The 23,869-nt window shown below is 41.7% G+C and overlaps 1 protein-coding gene across 1 annotated transcript in view; it reads left to right on the top strand.

The window, feature by feature from the left end:
- The window catches only part of kcnk18 (potassium channel, subfamily K, member 18), a 32,668-nt gene extending 14,311 nt beyond the window's left edge, over positions 1-18,357 (top strand). The window contains exon 3 of the mRNA XM_073482374.1: positions 17,522-18,357. Coding sequence (XP_073338475.1) covers positions 17,522-18,357 — 836 coding nt within the window. The remainder of the gene's footprint in view (positions 1-17,521) is intronic.
- The last annotated feature ends 5,512 nt before the right edge of the window (positions 18,358-23,869 follow it).

The following is a 23,869-nucleotide window of genomic DNA, read 5'->3' on the forward strand; positions in this document are numbered from 1 at the left end:
AGCATGGGTCTCAGGTACTTTTGCATTCCATTCCATTTTGTCTTATTGCAAGCTATGATCAATTAATCACTTAAGGCCAGAGGCCTTATGGTCAAGGTGGTTGAGTAAAGTCCACTTAGTTCTTTTTGGAGGGAGGGAAATTCCACTTATTCAGGCAAAACCCCACTAATTTCTAGGAAGAAACGTCCACACCAATGACTCAGATAAATCGCTGTCTTGCACTTGTGCACTTCACCTCATTGAGTACATGTGAATATTTCTGCTCTGCTCTGATGGAGGCCTGCCAAGTAAATATGATGTGAATGTGTGAGTTTTTAATATATGTCTTCTTACATTTCTTTTTTGGACTGCTGATGGCTGCCATTATGTGCGTATATTTTGGGCTGTTCATAATGCTCAAAAGCCTTACAACAAGTAAAGTTTGATATTGGCTGGATCTGAAAGTTAGACCCTCCTGAGAAACCATAACTTCTCTCTTAAAACCAAACTACTGAATTTGTATTTGCTGGGTTTGCAGTTCTTTAAGGCAGGACTGGGCATATTTCACTGCAGGGTGATGATTCATTGGTTGATTGAAGTAAAATCATAACCTCACCTAGAAGGGGACATTTACATAGGGATTTCTTTTATGATGTTGGTTAGTCTGCCTGTTGTCCAACATCTCAACAAGTACAGGGCATATCGCCATGAAATGTAATTTACAGTTTGTGATGTAGTTCGACGATAGCATATTCAAATGTCAAATTGCACAAAACAAATCAATAAAAAATTGTTAAGCACATCACATATCTCAACTATTTCTTTTTATGTTTTAATGTTTCTTTTCTCATGTAGTCAACTGTTCAATTATATATTTTTTAACTGTTTCCCATTATGAGGGTCTAAATACAAAACCACATATTTATGTATTTTTGTTTGCCTAAAAGAAGTTGAATTTAAATATCCTTCATTAACTCTAACACAAAGAATACTTCAGCCTATATCAATCTACAAAGTGCCAGCCAAGTGCAAACTGGTCGTACAATGTAACTCCCTCTCATCTGTAAAGCCTGTAAAGTTCAAACAAACTAACCAAGTTCAAGTCCTTAATTTTAACGAGATGGGACAACCCTTTGAATGCTTACTTCAGCATATTAGCAACACACTTGCTAAAAATATGTAATAAGATGTCCAGTTGTTTGACTTTTCGTTTTTTTCCCCTAATGTTTTATATCATTTGTTAATTAAAGTATTCTAATTCTAGTATCTTGAGCTTGCTCTTTTTCATGACATGATTTGATGTGTAAGAACCTTGTGAAGATCCATTAGTAAGTCTGTTACTTTCAGATACACACAGATAAGTGGTTAAAGGAAGCCAGCTAATGGCTAATTGCTCAGCAGCAACAGGAAGCCCACCACTCACTCAGGAGACGGCACTCCCAGAGGAGAATGCTTTTTGCTTAACCACATAAAGTGTATTAGAGATTGTTAGAGGTTAGAGGCACAGTCTGTGTTGTCTTGTTGTGAAGTTGTGAACCACTGTTGTCTGCCATTGTATCCCTGTGTGACTGCACATGACTTGAAAAAGCAGCATTTACTTTAGGACCTGCAATACATGCATTGCCTTTGTGCATGCTTGTATTTAATTTAATTTATTTTATTGACAGTTATCAATACACAGTGAAATGTGGCCAAAGTTGGATTAGCAATAGAAGCCCAGTATTCATGTTAAGTGTTGTTCAATCTATGGTCCTGCAGTGGGTATCAGGCTGAACCCTGCAAACTACTGCAACACTACTGGGTATTGCTTGTCAAGACAAATCAGTCTTGACAAGCAACAGTGTATGGTAAGTTACTTCTAAAATGTAATGTTTTACATATTACTAGTTACTATCATGTGAAAGTAATGCGTTTCTTTACAATGTTACTGTCTGTGCAGAGTAATGCGTTACACTACTTTTGTGTTACTTTAACCAAAATAACTGCAGAAGAATGGTTGGGCATTATAAAATGGAAGAGGGTAATATTGTTGGGCTTCTATAAACTTGTATATATCTTTCCCTTTTTCATAAAAGCGTGAAATTTGGTACACTTGTATAGTTTGTACATTTTCAGAGATGGAGTGTCGTGTAATGACTTCTTGATCTTTGTTTGTCCAAAAAGGTTTTCCAGAGTTTCAAAAAAGTCACCAATAAAAAGGAAATAATTTCCAGGAGTCCTCCAAAGCTGAGTGCAGTAATGTTTAAATGTCGACAATTAAAGCATGAGATCATACAGACAAAAGTTCATCCGATAAGATCCAAATTCTCAATACAAAACATACTCCTTATATTCACTAATTCGGAGGCTGGGCACCATGGTTTGTCCAATCCTGCCTCGTTCTTTTGTTTGTGTCCAAATTTTGCTGACTCAGGTATTTTCCTGCACGAGGCAAAAACACATGCCCCCCCCCATGTCTGCATTTGCCCGTCTTACAGCATTTTTCTGATCTTCCCTGCTCGAGAAAACTCTTACACCGCCGTGCCACTTGATCTTCCCTGCTCGGCAAAACTCTGTCCAGCGGCGTGCTTAGATCTCAGAGGCTGGGAAAAACCGAGCTGGCTTATCTCCATGTTTGACCTTGGCTTCTCTGTGTGGCGACTATGGGCACAATTACATGTGCTCTTGCCCTACTGACTGCATCTCTTTTAACAACAATAATAAAAGTCACATAATTTCACTCTTTCATTTGTGGTTATATTTCACTATAAGTTAAGTTTAACCATCAATTCAATCAATAGGTGCATGTTCAATCAACTAGTGCAGAGCAATACATGTTTTAACCATTCATTTATGATTCATTCACATTTTGATTAGATTCTTTAATATCTCAGTACTTGTTACCAGTTGTCATTAACCACTAACTACTTATTTATGGTTATATAGTTATATTACACTACAGGAGCCATTGCAAAAATGCCATGTGCCAGCCATTTTACTTTCCCCCATAACTAAACGATGTATTTTGCATCATATCTCCCGAACCAAACATGATCACACAGAAAAGGTGATGTCTACCCCTATGTTTTGATGGTCATGGATTACAATGATACCATCTACTACATCATGAATTGCTCTGGTAAAGAGGTAATGGTGAATTCTGTTACACTGTGAGAAGGGAACTAGAGACTATCTTGCAATGGGAACACACCCGCCATGATGTCTGTTAACATGTTGACCCATGAGTACTCAGTATTACATTATTACATGAGTTCTTAGTAACCATGGGTCAGACCACACCCATCTTCAAACTCACCCTTCATTTTGATCTCAACTACACACCTGTAAAGTTTCATGACGGCATCTTGCACAGAATCCCACTGGTTGCATGTGTGTTGCGGAATGGATCCGCTGCGGTTTTGCTCTGTGCTGCCTCGCCCTTCAACTGGCTGCATTTTGAGTGCAGCGAAGTGCAGCTCTGCCGGACAGCTGGAGTGGCAAAACCGAGGAGTTCACGCGGTAATTACAGAATTTGTGCTGGCGTCAGCGCGGAGTGTTTAATTCTGAAAATTGACCAGAGGTTTTAATGTTGTGTCGGTGTCTGACTTCCTGTCTGCTCTGTGCTGAATTCGGCTGAATTGATGTGCCGTGTTCTGGCATCCGGCAAAAATAGAAGCCTTGTGTATCTGCTGTGGAGCTGCAACGGAGTAGATACACTAGGCAGTGGAGCCAGTGGAAGTACACACATAAACTAGAGTAAAACGTATCAGCTCCGCTGCAGTGGCAGATCGGAGATGGAGCGAACATAGATCTGGTGGAATTTGGGGGCTATGGTTATCACAAAATGTGTTCACAGACAGACATATCACCTGGCAAAGTACTCAAAACAGCTTCTGTGGCTGGTTCCCACTACAGTAGGTGTCCAGGATCTCATATTACCATGATGACACACACACACACACACACACACACCCTAGGTGAAAACATAAGCAGCCATGTTGTCATGTTATCACAGTATCTGAGAACCTTGGGCAGACTTTATAATAGAATCATGTCTGCATGCGTGTAGTGTAGAACATTTTGTGAATTAACCCTGACAATACAGTGACCATACATTTAATATTTAATATGAATTTGGCAACTTTGCTGAAAGCAACTACAAACAACTTTTATTTTTGTTGATTCTGGCCCTTGTGGATTGTTTGAGCACCTCCTCCTCATGTCGTTCAGATCTTTGATTGATATTGTTTTTAAACACAGTTGTTTGCAGAATGAAAGACTAATATATATGTATGCAGTAGGCGATTTGAGGAGGGATGAGGGGGGATGCCGTCCCCCTTGTTAGCAAAATTACCAAAAAGCATCCCCCTTGTTAACCTGCCATCACTCTCCATCCCCTAGTAACAGATAGTGTGTTACAAATCACAAGCGGCCGCGATCAGCTCCGGCGCACAGTGGAGTCAAGCCGTGCACGTCTGCTTTGAGTTCCGGCTGCCTGGTTGATTTTTGACGGAAGCCGCAACAAGCTGCACAGAGCAGATCGCGTCGGCAGGAAGTCAGAGACACAGGAACGACATAGAGCATCCGGTCAATTTTCAAAATAAAACACCCTGTGCAGACTCCCGATTGTATAAAAACGAAAAATAACCAGAACAACAAAATCTGAGCAAGACAACAAAATCGGGCAGGCCAAAGGCTCCACTTCTGAAACATTCCCGCTGGGTTCTCTTTATACATTCATGGTATGATGCCGTGCGGAGGGCGGAACAAAACCTGGAGCAGACGCGACATCATAGAGCAGCTTCCGGTGGATTCCCAGCACGTCTCTCATGTAGAGGAGGAGCACAACAAGTTTGCTATTTATGTTCCAAAACTAAAATGTGACTTTTTGTAAGTGTTTTTAGTGTGCCTGTTCAGAACATGGTGGCTTATGTGATGTTGGTAATTGTCATTTTTGTGCTGGTTTATAGTTTAACCATTAGTGAGGCAGCTGTTACATTTCCTGATGCCAGCTGTTTTATCCCTAGTTGAAGCGCACTCTGCTGGACAAACTATGTCATTACACCAATTTTAAATTACCCCAAGCATGTTTTTCTGCATTATAGTTTTTAAATATAAGGTTTTCATATCGGTGCATATCGGACAATATATACGATGATACCAATATTTCTGTGATAGGCTAATATCGGCCGATAATATCGGCCAACCGATAAATCGGTCGGGCTCTACTATTTTGCACAACGTTCATTGTGTGTCTGTCAAGGAATTTAGATGGTAAAAAATTCCAAGGGGTCATGTAACTTAAAATGACCCTGCATGTAGTGTATTGTAAGAAACATGAGAAAACCCTACCTGAATAAACTCAGTCTGCTGCATACAATTTAAAGGTGTATTTACTCGTGCAGTTTTAAAAAGACAGTTTTAGTAGGGAGAGAAGGAAGATAACTGGATAAAATGGAATTGTAAAATTAGAAATGTCAGTTATGGTTAAGGCGTCCTGCAACAATGTCCTTTGGTAGGTATACATAGGTGTGTCGGGGCAGGGTGGTGCTCCCATTGGGCCATCCCCCCTGTTAAAAATTTACAAATCACTGTATGTATGCAAAATATGATATGGGTTATCGAAACCGGTTTAGGTACTCCAGTTGAGCCATCTATGAGCCTGTGGCATTACTCTCTCCTTATTATTCCTCCCTTCAGGTACCTCCCTCTAAACTGGAGCTGTGTTGGATGGCTTCAGCAGGTTTTTAAATAAGCACCTCCTCCCTCAGTGTCTTATTGATTTAGGACCATGACATCTTTGGGGGGCTCAAAAGTAGAACCAGCGCCCTGGTACTACCCCCACTGTCCTCCACTCAATGATGTTGTTAATATGACTATAGTAAAACATATTTTAACTTACTGTTCATATTTGTGACATATAAGCCTACAGCTACAGTAACAGATTGGGATGCACAGTTATAGTTATTTTGTTGAGAAAGCTGAAGTAATCAACATTCCTGATCACATACTTATCCAGGAGGAAGAGGGCCGGTTCAGGAGAGGTTTAGAATCCTTTCAAATCCTGCAACTCTTTGATGAAAAAACTAGAGACCATATTGTGACGGTGTCACAGCAGAACAAGGAATGTACAACATTAAACCTGGCATAGTTCACCTGTTTCACCAAACTCACTTCTCTGATGTCATCTGTTCCACTGCACTGTTCACGTCTAGGCAGGTGTGATCCCATTGAAAGATGGTCTCCAGTTTTACTTCACCTCGTTTTTATCTCAACCACACACCCACGAACCAGCAGCACTTGCCCCTCCCTCATTACCACCACTGAGCTGCCCTTGAGCAAGGCCCTTAAGCCTGACTGCTCTAGTGGCCGGCAGATCAGACTGTGGTTGTACTGAGCAGCTTCAGGTGTGAAGGGGTAACTGTGTGAATGTGGTCAGGGCGTTCCTGAAAAAGAGAGCATTGCCCTCAGTGAAACTCCGCTAAATAAATTAAAGTTAAAAAATATACAGCATATATTAAATATTGTTCTACTCCTTACAGTCACTGTGTTAACAGGGGTAATGAATAAAAGGATTAAGCTTTTAAAACTCTTCACAACATGCATGCAACTGACAAGAATAATTATTAAGTCTCAGCTTGCTTCTCATAATATCACTGAATTCAGCATTAACTGTTCATCTGTTCACCGATCGACTTTTCTGTGTTATCATGTTTGGTTCAGGAGATATGATGCAAAATACATACTTCAGTTATGGTGGAAAGTAAAATGGCTGCCATTGCCACCACCTGGCAATTTTGCGATGGCTCCATCTCTTGAACTGTTCAGGGCCCCAAACTGTAAAAGTGTACCAAAAAGAACAGTCAAATTTGTTGAATATCATCGATATCATATTGTACATCATCATTTTTCCTGTGCTCTGCGTCCAACTGCATTTAGAAAACAACTGAAAAAGACATCTTTCTCTGCAGAAACTGCTCTGTCTGATTGGCCTTCCAAACTGGTTGAGTTACCAACCTTCCGATTACTAGACGATCTGCTCTACCTCCAGAGCTTTTTTTCTGAATATTGTAGTGCGTTACCCCCAACACTGGTCATTAAATCCTACACTCAAGCAAAGGTTTCTTATGAACACCATATGTCTGTGATGAAACCATAGTATACTTAATAAGTAATACTCCCTCATTGCACAGGAAAGGTGTCCTCACAAGTACAGTGGGCACAAGCGGTCCTCTTCCACATTCTTCATGTTTCTACAGTAGCTTATGTTGGTCAACATAGCCTGCTTTAGTGGTATACGTGTGGTGGAACATTTTGCTTTTCAGATCAGCACCCATGTAAACAGCAGCATGTCTCATGCGAGGCTGCATCGGTACATCATCTAAAGATTCTCACTACAGTTTCACTGTCTATATCTGTAGAATATCTCACAGAAATAAACACAACAGGTGAAGTGCAGATTTTACGGCTCTCTTTCTCTCTCTCAAATAGGGGATATGAAAATCACTCCATTATCTTCATCACATTGATGAAGATAACAAAGGCAAACTCCATGTAGAAAGATAGGAGTGGCAGTTGAACTGCAGCAGCAAGATTGCAACTGTGGACACAGGCATGTGTGAGCCGCAGCAGTTCAGAGACGGAGCTGTCACACGTTGCTCATGCAAGCAAGGTGGACTGGACGTTAGTACAGCCCAACCAAACACTGGCTCTGGAGAGGCTCTTTCATGTTTTTTGCAGCCACTGTAGGTTCTCCTACATGCTTGGAAAGAGAGGGTTTTCAGTTGTTCACAACCTCACCGCTAGATGCCACTAAATCCTCTGCACTGGTCCTCTTAGTACCATGGACTGGCAGGTAACTCACTGATTGGACAGTTTTCATGACTGTCATACCTCATACATGCAATTGGTCCATTTTGCTGTTCAATTCACGGCTTTCATACCAGATCAAATAAACAGAACCAACCGCATAAATGCACCAGTTCATTTAAACTGAATCAATTAGGCTAGGTCACACTTGCAAGGGCTTACCTACACAAATAACAGTACTTGTGCTCTTCCATTAATAATCCTCTGCTGTAAACATGTACTTGCTATACACACTTTAACCTGAGAAGTCTTCTAAATTGTATGTATAAACTCTTGATCCAGCGAGTACATGATGAATGAAATACAAATACTGTGGTTGGATAGTGGTTGGAACAAACTTACTGTTTTTCTCAATTGCTTATAACCTTTAGCTAAACATCCCAAATCATTACAACTTCTACCCAAAGACAGACATACAGTATTTCCCCTAACAACAAAACACTAATTCCTCATTTTCACACATGATTTAAATTTGTTGAACTTTTTGTGAAAAACTCTACACACAAATCCCTTCTTTATCACGGTCTGCACCATGTGGTCACAAACCCTTTGATTCCACTGGGCACATCTGTGTTACCTGGCATGTGCGATGCAGTTTTGTTCCGTCCTCCACGCGACTTCATATCCTACTCTGAGCTTTCAGAAGCAGAACGTCATGCCTGTCTGATGTCGTTGAGTTGCTCAGACTGAGTTTATTTCATAATTTCTTGTTGGATTTTGTGGCTCAGCTGTGGCTGAGTAGGCTACATAGTTAAATCGTTTCATTATTTGTCTGTTTTAGGTGTGTTTATTATTAATATTTCCGACTTTGTGGTGCTGTAGAGTCGGCACCAGGTGTTTTATTTTCGAAAATTGACCGGATGCACTATGTCATTGAGCTATCTGACATCCTGTCTGGCTTGATCTGTTCTGTGTAGATTGACGCGGCTCGATTCACCTCCATCAAATTCTTCACACACGAATCTGAACTGCAGGAGAGATAGGTAAAAGGGTAGTAGGTCAGTTCAAATGGTGTCTCATTAACAATCCACATTTCAGCAACATATTTCTATCTGCTTATTCTCCCACCCTAAACTCCATTGAGAAGTGTTTTTTCTGCATCTCAGTGGAAGGTCTTTTCGCAAGACCCCTACATCTGTGTTCACATTCTCCAGGCCATGGAAAAGGCTTGTTTAGATATCAGGTGAGTGTCAGGGGTGGATAAGGCATGCAAGGGTTTTTTCCCTGCTGCCTGGCTTAGTCTAATATTGCTGTGATGTAGATGAGAATCTCAGGTGTGACCCAGACCAGAGAATGGGTGCTGATGAGGAATAGATGGGATTTCTTTCTTTATGAAAGAACTGGCAAACTGTTTTTTCCATTGGTTTATATTGTAGCCCAGGGGTCTCAAACTGCCAGCCTCTGGGCCACTTCTGGCCCCCTTCATCCAGTCCACGACCCGATGTGATAAATATAATATAATCTGGCCCACAATTTTTTTTTCTTATTTAATTCCTTTTTTTTCAGTTGTTTCACACAAATTTAAATTAACCTTCATATGCAATTGAAATAAAAACACAATTCCATTTAAAACAATGCGTGTTGACTTTTATTTTGAAGTAGACTAGTCACTGGAAATGCAATGTCTTCAGTTCATCAAAATGCATCTACAGAGCACTGCCCCCGCTTACAAATAATGTAATCAGTGTGAGCCCGGCCACCGTGTTACACTGGGATCACCGACTACTGCTGCAAGCCCAGTGCAAGGTTTAAGGTGTCTGGCAAAAAGTACAAGTAGAAATTTATATCATTTTTATTTCAGTGCAAGGTTTCAATAAGTCATTTACAGTTTTTGCCGAATGCTTACACACATGTTGCAGACTTTGGCTCACTGTGCCATAACTTAACACACAGGCCGAGTAAGACACAGCACATGAAGATAAACTCCTAACTTATACGGCAAAATGAAACGCTTGAAACAAAACCTAACAATCCCATTTCAAAACTGTTTTTAGCATCAAAACGTTAAACACATGAACCTTTGAATTACTCTTTCCTAGCAGTAACAACACAGAGATGTGCTTTATGCAAAACACAGCTGTATTCAGTACTTTGGATGGTTTTTGACTTTAAAAGACTCATACAGATTTTTTTTTGTGAAAGATTGATCCACTACAGTTGATCTATTCTAGACACACAAAGACATGGTACAACTAGAATGTTCTACAAAACATAGTGTTGTAAGGGAATGATTGGAAGACATTAAGGCTATGGATCCTGTCTCCTGTTGGCATTTGGCCACATCACCTCATCCACATCACAGGCAATGTCCTCCCTTGCCAAGCAACGGGGGAAATATCGCCTTGCATGCCGTATCCAACCCTGTATGGACCTCACCTCAATGTCGCCGCATGCCTCTTCCATGGCTTGTAGAAGAGGCATGCGGGCATGTGCACTGCATGAAAAGTGGGATTTTCGTCAGTAAACGGCACTGTAGATTGTCGTGGAAGTTCAGGTTTACGACTGCACACGGCAATTTGCAGGCAACACCGAAAACTGCCGTGAATTGTCGGAAATTGACGTGGGCCTTGCTTGGCAGTTGTCCCCCCATGACCCCCCTCCCCCTAATTCTAGGGGAGGCTTTAACATGTAAATGAAAATGCTGTGAGCTATACACATGCAAATCAGGGTAGCAGGGGGAGTTTTACCCCAGGTGACATTTTTCCGGCGAGAAGAAACTGCTGAATGCTATCAGTGGGCTGTCTCGTCAGCTTACTCTGCTTGCTGCCGATGTGAATGAGCAGTTCACTGTAGCAAACTCCTGGTTGCTGTCCATAGAGGATAGGTTGGCTGCTTTGGAGTCGAAAAAGTGTGTGGAGGAGACTAACTCTAAGAAGAGAAGACGGGTGAACAATCCCAAGATTGCGGTAAGAATATGTTCAGTTACTGCTAGCTAAGCTAAAAGTAGCCTAGTAGCCTTGTAATAGAACAAGTGAGCAGAACCAGTGTAAGTTGTTTTATAAAAGTGTATGTTTTTGGTCTTGTAATTTACAGGAAGCAGTACGCCGTCTTCACAACTCGGAGACAAATTGTAGGCGCTACAAACCGGAGCAAGTGTAAACCTGTTGAAATGTATTCAAGATAATAAGAATATAATTGAATAAATAAGTTCATGGGTTAATAAATAGCATTTAATGTTAAAATGTTAAAATTCATTGACCAGCAGTGAAGTTATAATATTGCTCAATGAGAACAATGAATATTGGATAATATTCAAGGTTTACTGAATGCAGCACTTAAAATGTTAATTATTGGTTGTGTAATAATATTTGTTAAAATGCCTGTAAGAATAGGAAAGACAGTTGCACAAATGTTTTGTGGATTTGTTATCCTTGGACCTTTTGTGACTTTGTTATTTTCGGGACCTTTCTAATTTACCTTTGAGGTCAAAGGACGAGGGGGTGGAGGAACTGAGGTGAAGGGGAAGTGGGTGGAGATGCGTGAGAGTGACGAGCGGAGGAAGACGACAGATGCAGGTTGTCTACTGTAAAGTGAAAACACAAACTTTTTAGTTAATATCTACGCCAGTTTGAGTGAAAGTGTTCGACCAGGACTCTTATAAAAACGTTATTGGTGATAGAGTTCTTGTCCGTTTGAGTGGACTACTCAGCACAAGAAGACAGAGCGGCGTTTAAGTTAGCTTCTGACCTAGCGGCTAGCAGTGCTTTTGCATGGACTTTGCTAACAAGCTCGCGACAAGCTAACCTGACGAGTAAAGCCTGTGTGGAGCTGTGAGACCGACGGCAAACACAAAGACCCCAACGGAGCCGGGTAGTGCTGCCGAGTGCAGCGCTACGAACTGGAGCAAGGGAAAGATTTAAAGAATATGCTTTCATTCTGCTGTATAAGGAACCAGATACGTTAAAGGGGACATATTATGCAAAACTCACTTTTTCCTTGGTTTAGTATGTATATTTGCGTATCCGGAGTGCCTCCCCACCCCTTAAGCATAAGTTTCGACAACTAAGTCAACATTTTGTACCTGCCGGAGTCAGGAAATGAGTCTCTAAACGAGCCATTTGGATTTCACCCGGACTGTTACGTAACAGTCCGGGTGATTTGAATATTCCAGCCCTCGCGCTGGCTATCTCCTCCCACACTACGCCAGCTACCTGAACGAGGATCTGCCATTTTCTCGTTCTCGCTTCACTTGTACGCGACAGCCTGACCGCTACCATGTACAACCCGAAAGCCAAGCACTGCTGCTCTGTCGTCGGATGCACGGATCCTCCTGTTTCGCTACATCGCCTCCCTACCAAAGAGGATATCAGAGCGAAGTGGCTACATTTTATTTATCAGGGAAACGTCCCAGCTTCAGTGAGCAAAAGCGTTACGGTCTGTGCCAGTCACTTCACGCCGGACTGCTTCAGCAACCAGGGTCAGGACTGGACGCTGGACTGGCAACAAGATTGTCCCTTAAAAGATGGATCCATACCCACTGTCAATGATGGAACTGTAAGTATTTAAAAAACAGTGTAGTTTGTGTTACTTTGGCCATTTAGCACATGAGCTAATGCTAACCGTTGATGCAAATATGAGGCTGAACTAACATTACATGTGAAGTTATCAACGTTGGGCTTACTGGCCGTAGGATTCACGATAATGTTAATGTTACCAAACGTTAATTTGTCATATCAGCACTCTTAAAACATGACAGTGAATTGAGAAAATGAATTAGGATATTGAGATTTTATTGCTTCTAACCGGCCGGTGAGCTACTGCTCGGCCGTGAACAAGCAGAGGAGACGGTGTGAAATGTCTCAGTTATTAGCGGCCGGTGAACCACTGTTCCGCCGTGAACAAGCAGAGGAGATTGTATGAAATTGTCTCAGTTGTTCGCGGATGGCGAGCTACGTTAATTCATTAGCATGTTGTGCTAAAGGACAGTGTGTTAGACGCCCAGGAGTATCTTGGCAGTCGAACGACTTCCTGTGTGTTGGAAGTAATACGTGTGTAGCGTTAGCTGCTGGCATGGGAGACCAGACCTGAGAGCACCAACACGTTATCTGCAGTAAAGCAATCACTACTTTGTTTTGGAGCCGGAGACAGGGGTTACCTGCTACATGTCTGCTGTGCTACTATCAGTTATATGCATGCATGGACACAGAAAAGTTGCTTCGCAAATGTGTATAGCTCGTTGCCATGGTCACGCGATGCCGTCCTCAAGTCTTCCGCCCGGCAGGAAGAGGTGGGCGGCGCACGCAGTAGCTCATTAGCATTAAAGGGAAAGGCACTCAAACCAGCCGCTTAGAGCAGGGCTGTGAAACTGGTGTGTAAACAACCCTGCTGTGCTCAATCCTTCGTTTTTTTCGACCAAAGCATGTTACTATCATTTCATTTAGACATCAAGGAACCATGTCAACAAGCAGAAATGAGCATAATATGTCACCTTTAATAGATACCGATCTTAACCGTTCATTTTGTTTTCACAGACTAACCTCGCCTCATAACAAGGCCGTGACCTCCTATTTGCTCGGAGCTATGTCCGCAAGTCCAGATTTACATGACGCTGATAGTGACGCCATTGTGTGTAAGCAACTTTTACTGTTTTGTTCCTGTTCCTTCCTTGTTTAATTTTAATCAATCTAACCATTTAATTGTTTTCCAGCTGCCTGTAAGACGTACTATGAGACAGTACGCAGGAGCTTCAGGTACAGACAGCCAGATCTCGCCTCGCAGGCGGAAGCTGTGAAGAGTTCAGCTCGGAGTCGATCGAGAAGAAAGAGGGTAAGACTTATTAGATTAGATCCGTTTTTGGTCAATGTGACTATTTTTCAGGTGCATTGTGTCCATACGCAGTGCATCGTGCAGTACTGATTGTCTTTATTGATTGTTTTTACAGCTGCTGGAAGCGAGACAGAGTGTGCTTGCCGTGCGCCACCATAGACCTAATGTCCGATGAGGAAGACGGCGTCGTTGGCGGGGTGTCTGGATGGATTGTGCGACTTCCGTTCTTTCGTAGCCAGGAGCTCACCGAGCTCTGATTTGTACATAGTTATGTGTTTGTGTTTCTGCTAATAAAGCTCTGTCTTTGAATAAGCACGTCACTCACGTCCTCAATAAATTCATTCATGTCCTTGATGGTAATAATAGTGTAGTCCATAGCATATCATATGGATATGAATGAATAAATAAATAAAAATAAATATATATACATATATACACATATATATACATATACATATATGTATAGGGGTGGGGTTTACATTTATAATGACCCAGGCTGACCAATAGTGACAGATCTGCCAACCAAGAACGAGTGATTTTTCGTGTTTAAAAGTAGTGGTTTCATCCAATACTGAGTGAAGAAACTCAAGCCAGGCCACACATTCTCTGGCCAGGCTGGTTTCGCTGCTATTCATATGCTAATTAGAGCCGTTCGCACCTCCGCAAGCTCCACATACGTCATGGTTGTTTCCGTCAATATGTGGCACAGACAAACGCGACGTTCACAGGCTGTAAATTGTCGTTAACTGCCAAAAATTAGGGAGATTTCCGGGCGTTTATGGGGACGAAAATCCCACTTTTCATGCAGTGGTGGCTGACGGTCATAAACTTTCCAGCGCCATGCTGAAAAGAACTCCTCAATTGGATTAAAAAATGGGGTGTATGGTGGCAAGTTGAGTGCAATAAATTTATTATGGTTGGTGAACCAGTCCCAGACCAGAGCCGTCCGATAAACTTATCCCAGATGACAACAAACTGGGGCTGCTCTGGCCCGTCCTGGACTACTGTGTCATGAAGTGTCTCCAGAAAGCGAATAATGAGGGCTGTGTTGGAGGGACCGAGGATGGAGTGGTGATGCAGGACTCCCTGTACACTGATGGCGGCACACAAGGTGATATTTCCCCCGCGCTGTAGTCATGACGGAGGTCTTTGACTCTCGCACTGTTCCTCTCGAATGGATCTCTATACAGCTGCTTCAGTGAAATGTTGTGCTTTTTAAGGATGCAGGAGAGTGTAGATATGCTGACAGTGTTGATGTCAGCGAAGGTTATTTGATCTGCGATGATCTGCTTTGCCTAAACAATGTTAACTATGGCCACCTCCTGTTCATCACTGAACATAATCTGCCTTCCACCCTGTGCAGGTCGTCTGGCAGTTCTGTAGAAAATGAAACATCATATATTTTGTACTTTAGACCCATAGACCTACAGTAATACAGCAATGTATTGTACTGTGCTTTTGAACAATGTGCAATACTGTAATTTCTTTGGTACAGTTTAGTGTGGAAACTTCAAAACATACCTGTTTTCCAGTCTGAAAGTTCTAATAATTGAGGCAACTGAGTAGTGACTTAGGTTTGGCTGGACTCTCTGCCCAGCCTCCCTCATTGTAAGGCCATGATTTATTACATGGTCCACCAAAGTGGCCCTCATGTCATCAGATATTTGTCTCCTTCTGTTGCCTGCTCCCCTTCTGCGTCCTCTTCTTCGTCCTGCTACTGCTCTTACTCTCCCTCTTCCTGCCTCCATGTTTCCAAAGTTGGCACAAAGGAGCTGAGCTCACATCAGGTGTATTTGTAGTGCTATGGCTTAGACTAATTGGTCTACAATTAGATTTTAAATGTTTTCATGTGTGTGAGTCTGTGTGCTTTTCCAATTGTAGTTGTGTTTTGTATTTTAAATAGATGTGTTTTCCCAATGATTGCACGAGATTTCCTTTTTGAACAATGTGTCTTATGTAAAAAAAACAGTGTGTAGTGTTTTGCAAGAAGTGTGTTGGAGAATTTCAAACACAGTGCAAAGCATATATTGTGTTTGCAGGGTTGGTGCTTTTGTTTAGGGCATGGTCACCAAAGTTAGAGGTTGTGATGCTTTGGGCATAGCAACCACTTTTAGTGTTTAAGCATTAGGCAAAAACTGTAAAAGAAAGGACAAAAAGATTTGCACTAACTGTTAAAAACGAATTATACAAAAATGTAATCAAGCTGCTGTTTGCATTTTTGTATCATTATGTTAATTATCAAAATCTTCAGAAATATTGTGCTTTCTTGTAGTACTTGAATGCTGAAGTGGCCCTTGGAGATGACAACACCAACAGTGGCCTCAAGCTAATTTGAGTTAGAGATCTCTGTTGTAGCCAGTACATTGAGATGATTTTTCTTTATCAGCATCAGATCATCATTTTTACAGTACGTTTAGCTTTTCACTCAATGTCAGTTTATTTTACTACGGTACATTGGGAAAAAAAATGAAAATATGTGTCTTCATGTGTGTTCATCATGTAGCCTAAAGAGGTTGTTCTGGGTGAAAACTACAAGTGCCATCATTAATTGCAGTAACAGGTTGTTACGGTGGTGTTTTGAGTTGATCTCAACACTGTGTTGTGGTTAATTTGTAGTGTTTGTCTATTTGATGGCTTTTGTGTGATGTTTGTAAGCAAAATTTGTTTTATGTAAGATTACATGGTTTTGAGTGGAGAATGAAGTTTTGTTATGTAAGTTTGAAGTTTGTGAAGATGAATGTGCATTATGCAATTGTGTTTAGAGTTTTGGGAAATGAATTCATGAAATGTGTCTTAGCAATTGAGAAAAACTGTTACTAACCCTAACCCTACATATGAGGTGTGATGAGCCAGGCTTTCAAACTCATCTGAAAATTCGAACCTGCAGGGGCAAAAATCTAATACCAACTTTGGAGGGGACAAATACATGAAATCTTTTCAAGAGCATTTTCTGAGAGGGGGACACCAAAAGCAGTGCTTTGACTCTGCTTAGGGACCCTGCCAGCTCAGGCAAACTAGGCCTGCATTGCTGATGCAAACACTGCTAGTTGTGTTTAAAATGATACATTTGGCAGGAAAATCATAATTTTTCCCAGGATTGGGGGTCGTGCTCTGTCAGCTGTCTTTGATTGTGCCCTTGCGCACAGTAAGGCCTCCAGGATGAAGAAGACTATTGATGTGGATCACTTATCTTTGTATTAACATGGATCTTCCAAATGTTGTTTACCTCACAGATATGTTTCCTTGTGTGTTTCTATAAAATGACTGCGTTTGCTGTAACATTTCTGTGCAATGCTCATGTACAGTTGGTACTGCCCCCCCACACTGTTAGAATGATAATCATGAATCTGTGATCAGCCTTGCTTGCTTCAGTGTGGACATATACCTGCTTGCTGTTATAATCATTGTGCTGACTTAATCAGGTAAGCGCAAAGCACCTAGTTCATGCTTAATGCTTTACTCACGGGTGAGTGAATAAGCCATATAAGATAGTGTTAGTTTCTAAAGGCGTCCTCTCTTCGCCGTTTACATGCTGTACTCACAGGTGTGCTAATTGACCTAGGTAATGAAGCACATTAATATAACATAAAACGCAGCCCTCTCCACTCCTCCTCTCCTCCTCTTCTGTCTTCTCTCCTCTTCTCATGGAAAAAGATATAATAAATAAATAACAAAATATCGGCAGCGTTAGTCATTTTTCAGCAGCATAGGTGTGGAAGCTGCTATGCGTACAGGGGAACCAATGTATTTCCAGGTCCATTAAACTTTATCTCTAGTGCGATTGCTGTGGTTAGAAGTCAAGTAAGTGTTTGTGTCATTGATTGTCTTTGCACTACAAGTAATGAGCTAAGCCACAGATGTCTTTAAATCCTACTGTAGCTCCTGCTTCTCAGTACTAAAGTGTCCATTTTCTCCATTGTCGTTGCAGGGTATGGGGAGATCTACCCAGTTACCCTGCCTGGTAAGGTGGCATGTGTCTTGTATGCCATGGTGGGCATCCCTCTTATGCTTCTGGTCATCCTCGATGTGGGAGACTTCCTTGCTATGCTGATGTCCAGAGCCTATGTACGAATTCACACCTTCTGCAAAAGTCTCCACTCCCACACTTGGTCACCATGGAAGGCCAGGAAGAGGGCAGAGGACTCCAGCCATCGGGCCTTGGAGGATGGTTCCTTTGTTTTCAGCCATGATGTTGTGGTCCGTGAACCCCTCGACATTCGGCAGGTGATGCACAGCCAGGAGGATGTACGGCACAAGTCTGTGCAGCTCCAAAACAACAAAGAGATCTTCGAGAAGATTCTTGCCAAGGAGAACTTACTGAGAAAGGGCCCGCTGCTCAGGACCCTCTCCTGCCCAGAGCTAGATCAGCTGCCACCACCACCCAAAGGATATGCTATATGGGACTTCACAGGAATAGGGGATGGAATGGAAATGCTGGATGTACCGTTCGTACTGATTCTTTTGATCGTGTTTGCCTACATTTTCTTTGGCGGTTTGATTCTCCCATTGTGGGAAACTGAATTTGAGGGTTTTGACCCCTACTACTTCTGTTTTATTACACTCACTACCATCGGTTTTGGCGACATTGTACCCAATCACCCAAAGTATTTCATGCTAACCTCACTCTTCATCATTGTTGGCATGGCCATCATGTCCATGGCTTTCAAGCTGGGCCAAGCACGAATTGTAACCTTCTACCGCCAGTTCATTAAGTTCATCAGCAAAGGAAATGTGAAGAATTTTAAAAATGAAGAGAATGACTAAATCACCAGGAGAATGTCTGCCTCATGTCCAAGAGTTTTACAAGTTCACAGCCCTGGTTTTGGCCCAAAACATGAGCCTGTTGGGACTTGTCCAGTGCGTTCTTTGTGCTGGCTGTTCTGTTATAAGCATGAGCAAAATTAAGAAGTGTGCATGTGCCAAAAGCTTTTGCCCAGTGAAGGAGGGTGGTATTACAAATGATTCTTGTCAAGAAGAACTTCAAATTCTGCATATCTAGATACTTTATCTTGCCAAGGAATGACTATTAGTTGTACTGTAGTACTATGTGGTACTTTCGCAATTGTACTGCCTGACAGCACTATAGAGGGTCAACACAATAGTGTTGCATTTGATTATAAGTCAGAACTCTCAATGTCTTACTCCCTTCTAGGAAAATTAAATAAAATGCTTTTTAAATTAAGTTTTGCTTATTATTTTAAACTTCACTTAATGACATGATGTCAAATAAACATGGTTACCCTAACACTCAGCAAAAACAAATACTACATTTTCCAGACTTTAGTATTAAAGGTATAGTCATTGATTCTGGGGAAAGACTGTTCATATTTGAATTTGCGGCCCAACAAACATCCCATCAGTGCTCATTCAGAAACTCCGCCCCCCAAATTCATGGACGTGCATTCTCATGACAACGACACCAGACCAAAAGAATACAACATGCAGAAAGGACGGGATTATTTCCCATTACCTTTACTCACAACACCAATGCTACTACAGCCAACATCACAACAGACAAAACAATACTGGTCTTATTCCTGGAGTCGTTGCTGTAGAAACGATTATGGGTGCAACTTCCGGTTCTCACCGGTAGTAGCAGTGAGCCATTGTTTGCTAGCAGTTTTCGTTTTCCGTAGCGGTTTATTTGAAAGTTTACTGTTTTCTTTTCTAAACGATGATCAGCTCCGGTGGCATTTAAAAATGTCCTTGCGCAGCTCGGGAACATGTTGCGCTGTTTGCAGTTGTAGCTACTAATAACCAGACGAATTTTCAATCAATCTCAGTCCTTATCAAAACTACTAAATATATATATATATATATATATATATAGGATTTCAACATTTTAAATGACAATTTCATAAAGGGTGTAACTGATTTGACACTATAGTGGCCCTTTGTCACTATCCGCGCGTGCCAGTATAGGCGTAGGTGCATTCAGGTGTAAGTGCATAACACAGCAAATGTCCAAGCATTACTTCTCTTTTGTTGCAGGTTTATTAGGCTACACACAGCCGACTCAAAAAATATAATACTCACTATCACAATAACACACAATATTCTGACCTGCGGCGCTACACGCCATGGCACGGTCAAAAACCGTATGGATTCCCCAGCGTGCGCACCTGCGCTGATTAACCCACCTACCTATATAGAAACAAAAGCAATGGCCTAAACAGATACTGCCACCTACTGGCACAAATGTGTACAACACTCATGAACAAAGAAAATGACCAATCTAGCTCCTACAGACACAAAATGACGGATTTTCAATATAATAACTGAGACCGGAGATTTTTTACGTGTTATCACAGCCTTGGATATGTCAAAGATTAGTAAAAAAAAAAATATATATATATATATATATATATATATATATATATATGTATATATATATATATATATATATATATATATATATATATATTTTGATGCAGTATTAGTTTTTGTTTAGTATCAGATTAAAATGTTTCACCTTAATGTACTCTAAGTGGACGTTTTTGTCCCATAGACTGCCATTAACCGCATTTTTTCATTGCATTTTTATTGTTGATCATCAGATGACGTCATTTACCTATTATCCAGGCTATCCACTAAGGGCCTGATCTACTAAGATCCCAGATAAGGGGCGCTAAATTGCGTGCTGGTAAAATTTTGCCTGTTTGGTTAGCGCACGCAGTATTTAAATGAGGGTTTCGTGTGTGGTAATCGTTCCCATCATGGAGAGTGTGGACAGAGAGCTGGATGGCCGCAAAGACAGAATGAAATTTGTTCCGATGGATTAATAGAGAGCTCAGGTGGGACACTCAGGCCACACTCGGATCTAAACTCTCTGACCAGAGGGATCAAAGACCGGGTGAAGGCAGCGGTGATGTCTCTAAGTCCCGGGCCCGGTCCCGGAGCTGAGCAGCCAAGATACTCGAGAGGGAGGAGAGGAAAGGAGAGGACAGGAGCGCACTGGAGGAGAGACATGCAGCGTGCGTAATGGAGCTTAAAGGACGTTTAACACACCTGAAAAACTGCTACAGTTCGCTGGAATGACCCAGACACGAGGAAATGCAGAGAAAAAAAACAAAACAATATTTGGTAGTTTTGATAAGGACTGAGGTTGAAAAGATCTGCGCAGGAAAAGTTGAAAAAATAAATATTTATCTGATACATTTTTACAGCCGTCGTTTCCCACTGGATGTTGTCTCCCTAAGGATACAAGTGGGAGTTTTTTTTTTTTTTTTTTTTTAAGGGTCCCAGAGGGTTAAAACTACCAGACCAATCAACATTTACCTTCCAAAGGATGGCAGCAGCATGGCTGCAATGCATAAACACCCTACTGTTTGGATTTCACCTGATGCTGACACTAACACCCAGGCTCGGTGATGAGGGACTTTAAGGCTTTGGCTGGGCTCTATGTCTGCCTTAAGGTAAATAAGATTGTGTCCCACGACCTCTTTTAGCAAAACGGGACCAACCTTATTACTGTGCAGGTACTGATACGCCTCAGAGCTTTTCAGATTATTCATTGCCTCCCCGTCCGAAGCGACAGAGTTAAGAAAGTAGCTAAAAATGCAACTGTATGTTATCTTAGGCCACTTCTTCATGTCATCCTCCCACCCCTCTATATGAGTAGGCAACGGGACTGTAATGTTGTCTCGTTTAAGCTCTGACAGCTGGTGATCCCACATGTTTTACCTCTCTAACCCTGATAAAAACCGGATTAGCGTCTACCATTACCATGTAAACAGACGCGACTTCCGGTACCGGAAGTCACGCCCAAAATTCACGCAAGGCATCATGGGGGCTAGGAATAAGGTGGATAGGTTCTGTGAAACATAGCAACACTAAAATTACCCAGTAGTCAAAGAGAAACACAGCAACCCCAACCCTTGGAGGTCTCTCCACCTTTGAAAAGCCCCACTGATGTTGACACAGGTCTTCGCGCTCTCTCGTCCTTAGTTCTGTTTTCCATTTACAGAGCCAGGGGTGACTATGAAGCAAAGGAAGCTTGTTAATTATGTTGCAGATCAAACAAAATGTGCACAGAACAACAACCAGGAGCACTTACAAGTTTATGTAAAACAACGTCATAAGTAGGCCTACATTAAACAGGAAAGGTTGCATCACAATCACTTTGCAGGAGGGATGTGATACCGATAGAGCGTGTCTCTCTCTGCAAAGCATTTGTGATTGACAGTAGACGGGATGGGAAAAGCAAGGGCTGATTGTCCAGTTCAGCAAGCAGATGGTGTTGTTTGCGCAGATGAATAAAAAAAAAAAAGTTAAAATGCTCAAATGGGGGACTTCCGGTGGGACAGTAGAGCAGCATGGACGCATAAGTCAGGAGCTCCTGCATGCCAACATAATAAACCCCGCTAAAACTCGAGACACACGTGACGACTAAGTTTGAAACTGAGAATATGAGCGGAGGTTCAACAAAAACAAAGAATAAAAAGAACCCGGACACCCAAGGTAAAGAAATAAACCACGCGATTAAGGAGAGCAAGCTAACACCTGAAGCTAGCATGACCACATTTCAAAGCAGCCTGGACGGCATTAGCGAACAAATCCAAACCCTACAAAACAAACTAAAAAACGGACCTGAAAACATTCAAAGACGAAATTACAGTTCAAATGAGAAATGAGCTGACAGAACTGAAAGAAGACATCGATCAGAAGTTTGCAAAAATAACCACAGACATCGGAGAGCAAGATGAGAAGATAAGTGCTGCCCTGACGCACACAGAAGAAATCGAGTCGTGGAGTCATGAAGCAAACTGTGCACTGTGAAATAATGCAAGAGCAGAAAATGATAATGGACAAACTAGACAATTTGGAATCGAGGTTGAGATGGAATAACTTACGGATTTATGGTATACAAGAGGAGGCAGAGTCAAAGAGTGACTCGGTTGCATCGTTTATGGATAAATGGCTCCGTGAAGAATTTTCTATAAATGCTGACCTCCAGATTCAACGCGCGTATCGAGCCGTAGTCTCAAAGCCAAAAACTGGCCTGCCTCCTAGATTGACTGTCCTCAACTTCCAGCAGTTTACTGTGAAGGCGATGATATTGAAAAAAGCGTGGGAGAAGAAAACAATCACCCTCGGTGAAAACCGGATATATTTCGACCACGACTCCTCAGAGAGGACGCTACAACAACGCAAAGCATACTCTAACATCAAGAAGATCTGAAAGAGAGAAGGCATCTGCTTTCAGACACCTCTCAATAAGATGCGCATCCACTGGGCCAGCGGAGTGAAAACCTGTAGAAGAGGCGACCAGCGACCTGCGGGAGAGACGATACGATGTGGATAACGCAGGGATCAATACTGGAGGAACCACACTTACTGAAAGGCTCCAGTCGACCGGGACCGTGACGTGGAAATGCACCGGGAGTGGTTGCACTGGGGAGGTCAGCAGACGCTTTATATGAGGCTTTCCCCCTCAAAACAAAAAGAGAGTCAGCGTAAGAGGAGGGATCTCTTTATGGAGGTCACTTTCTTTGTATATAGTTAAAAAAGGCACTAAACTGGTTCTGAAAATGTTATTTGTTCCTGAGCGTTCAACTGAAAGCCTGTGGGGGAATCATCACAAAGTTAACAGAACTAATATTGTTTATGGATACCAAACAAGAAGAAATTAAATTATTTTCTTTGAATGTCAATGGCTTAGGAAACCCAGTCAAAAGAGCTTAAATAATGATCAAACTTAAAAAGGAAAAGACACAGATAAACTTCCTACGAGAAACTCATTTATCGAAAGCAGAACTAAGAAATCAAAGAGATTTGGTTTCAAAAACACCTTCTATAACTCACATTCCAATGCTTGGAAAAGAGAAGTAGCAATACTGATGTCTAATGTAATCAAATTTGAGTGCCAAAAAGAAAAAAAAGACAAAGAGGGAACATATATTTTTGTAAAAGGGATGATTGGCCAGACAATGATAACGGTGGTGAACATATATGCCACACCTGAGAGTAATAAGGAATTCTTTAAATCTCTATTTGTACTATCGCAGTGGAAGCAGAGGGCATATGTATTTGTAGGGGAGACTTTAATGTGTTAATGGATTATGACATGGATACAATTAGTTTCAAGAGAAATAAGAAATCTATCACAAAACTGGTGAAGAATACATGGGAGGAGATGGGCTTTTTTGATGTGTGGAGAGATCTACATCCACTGTGGAGGGATTTTAGTCACTACTCAACTACGCACTCTGTTTACTCCAGAATCGACTATTTTTTTTATGTAGAAAGAGAACAGAGATAAAATGTGTGTCGGATC

Source organism: Pagrus major, chromosome 15 (genome assembly GCF_040436345.1).
Source record: "Pagrus major chromosome 15, Pma_NU_1.0".
Lineage (NCBI taxonomy): Eukaryota > Metazoa > Chordata > Actinopteri > Spariformes > Sparidae > Pagrus > Pagrus major.